At 53.5% G+C, this 2077-nt stretch overlaps 1 protein-coding gene across 1 annotated transcript in view; it reads right to left on the reverse strand.

Moving 5' to 3' along the window:
* Positions 1-2077, reverse strand: part of MDGA1 (MAM domain containing glycosylphosphatidylinositol anchor 1) — a 97458-nt gene that overhangs the window by 34442 nt on the left and 60939 nt on the right. Inside the window, exons 14-15 of the mRNA XM_010848740.1 lie at positions 1140-1270; positions 861-969 (exon numbers count right to left, since the gene is read on the reverse strand). Of these exons, the coding sequence (XP_010847042.1) occupies positions 861-969; positions 1140-1270 (240 nt within the window). The remainder of the gene's footprint in view (positions 1-860; positions 970-1139; positions 1271-2077) is intronic.

The following is a 2077-nucleotide window of genomic DNA, read 5'->3' on the forward strand; positions in this document are numbered from 1 at the left end:
AGAGAAGGGACACAGGCCGGGGCTCTGGTCAGCTCGGCAGGGCCAGGGAGGAGCAGGCGGGCAGGCAAGCCATGCGAGGGTCGTTCCTCTGCCCCGCTCTGTACACATAGACACACTTGCAAGATGTGAGGTGGGGTTAACTCTGCCTGCTGGGTCCAAATCCTGGCCTGTGGCTCACTAAGGAAGACACAGAGCAATTCATTCGACCTCAGGGACCTCAGCTTCCTCATCTATAAAATGAGTCTAACAGGGAACTTTCCCGGTCACCCAGCAGATCAGACTCCACGCTTCCACCGCAGGAGGCAGGGGTTCGATCCCTAGTTGAGAAACTACGGATCCTACATGCCTTGTGGTGTGGCCAAAAACAGAAAAGAAAATGGGGAATGACAAAAATAAATAAAGTAAAAATAAAATAAAAATAAAATGAGTGGAAGAGCCACTCCAGAGGACTGTGGTGAGGAATGAATGAGACCATACATATACAGGTATCTGCACCTCGCCTGGAATGTAGTAATTTCTTGGTAACCTCGAACTGATATTATTGCAAACACTTGGGCCCCAGTGTGGGAAGGGGTACAGGTTCACACTTGGACACACACATATACATACAGAGAGACGTTCCCAGACACAGATGCTGCTACCGTAAGCTTAGTTCACAGGAGGGTCTGGTCGTCTCACTGTCCACGCAGCCCACAGCCTGAACCAGGGTGGGGCCCGAGGTGGGTACCAAACACACCAGTACCTGTTTCCACAGCTACCAACACATGCACCCCATCCCCCCGCCACTTGGAACCCCAATTCAGGCACCAACAACACCTCCCCTGACAAAGGCGCCCCCCCACCCACTTTCTGCCCTGCACCTTTATTGGGATCCATCTGCTTCCTGGGACACTCCCCCTTCTTCAGGGTGACGTCATCTATGGCGATATCCCCCAGGTAGCCTGAGCCTCGGACACCCTCAAAAATAATCTGGAGTGGGATCAGAGAGCAGGGAGCGTGGTGAGGGAGGTTCTGCTCCCAGCCTTTACCCTCTGTCTCCCAGGAAGGTCCCCCCATCCCTGCATGCTTCCCTCCTCAGCTCCCGGGAGCCTGCCCCAGGCCGGGAGAGCTGTAAGCAGAGGCAGGCCCGGGTGACTCACCTGGAAGGGCCCGCTCGGGTTGATGGGCACATGCGCCTGCTGCCACACGTTGCCCTTATTGCCGCTGAGGGACCAAGCATGCGTGTCCAGGGCCCCTTTGCTCCGGGACCGCACCAGGAGGTTGAGGGAGCCTGTGTCGGGCGTGAGGAGAGGTGGCAGTGAGTGGCCACTCTCTGCTTTCCCCATTCACCACCCTCGACTCCCTACCAGGGCCTGCAGCACTGCCCCCACTGGACGGGACCTTCTCCCCACTGCAGACTGGTGAGCATCCTGTCATCCCAGAGGGGACCTCAGCGTGGGACAGAGAGAGGACAGTGGCACGGCTTCCGTTCATCAAGACAATTGGCAAAGTTTCTCTCATGACTTCCCTTACTTCCTAATCAGTAATTCCCCCCCACCCTGGAACACACCCACACACACCCTTCCTCCTCTAGGCAGGAGAGTTGTCCTAGGACACTGGGGCCCAAGTCTGAACACAAAGCGAGATCCCCAAAGCACACAGTGCACACACTTGGTGGTATATGATGCTACTGCATTGATTTCTGGAAGTAAGTGTGTGCTAAGTTGCTTCAGTTGTGTCTGATTCTTTGCAACCCCAAGGACTCCTCTGTCCATATAATGGTAGATACCAGTCATTATGCTATGCTGAGAACTGGGGAAAATTCTGAAAGAGATGGGAATACCAGACCACCTGACCTGCCTCTTGAGAAATCTGTATGCAGGTCAGGAAGCAACAGTTAGAACTGGACATGGAACAACAGACTGGTTCCAAATAGGAAAAGGATTTCGTCAAGGCTGTATATTGTCACCCTGTTTATTTAACTTCTATGCAGAGTACATCATGAGAAACGCTGGACTGGAAGAAACACAAGCTGGAATCAAGATTGCCGGGAGAAATATCAATAACCTCAGATATGCAGATGACACCACCCTTATGG

Source organism: Bison bison, unplaced genomic scaffold (genome assembly GCF_000754665.1).
Source record: "Bison bison bison isolate TAMUID 2011002044 unplaced genomic scaffold, Bison_UMD1.0 scf7180017864270, whole genome shotgun sequence".
NCBI classification, from domain to species: domain Eukaryota; kingdom Metazoa; phylum Chordata; class Mammalia; order Artiodactyla; family Bovidae; genus Bison; species Bison bison.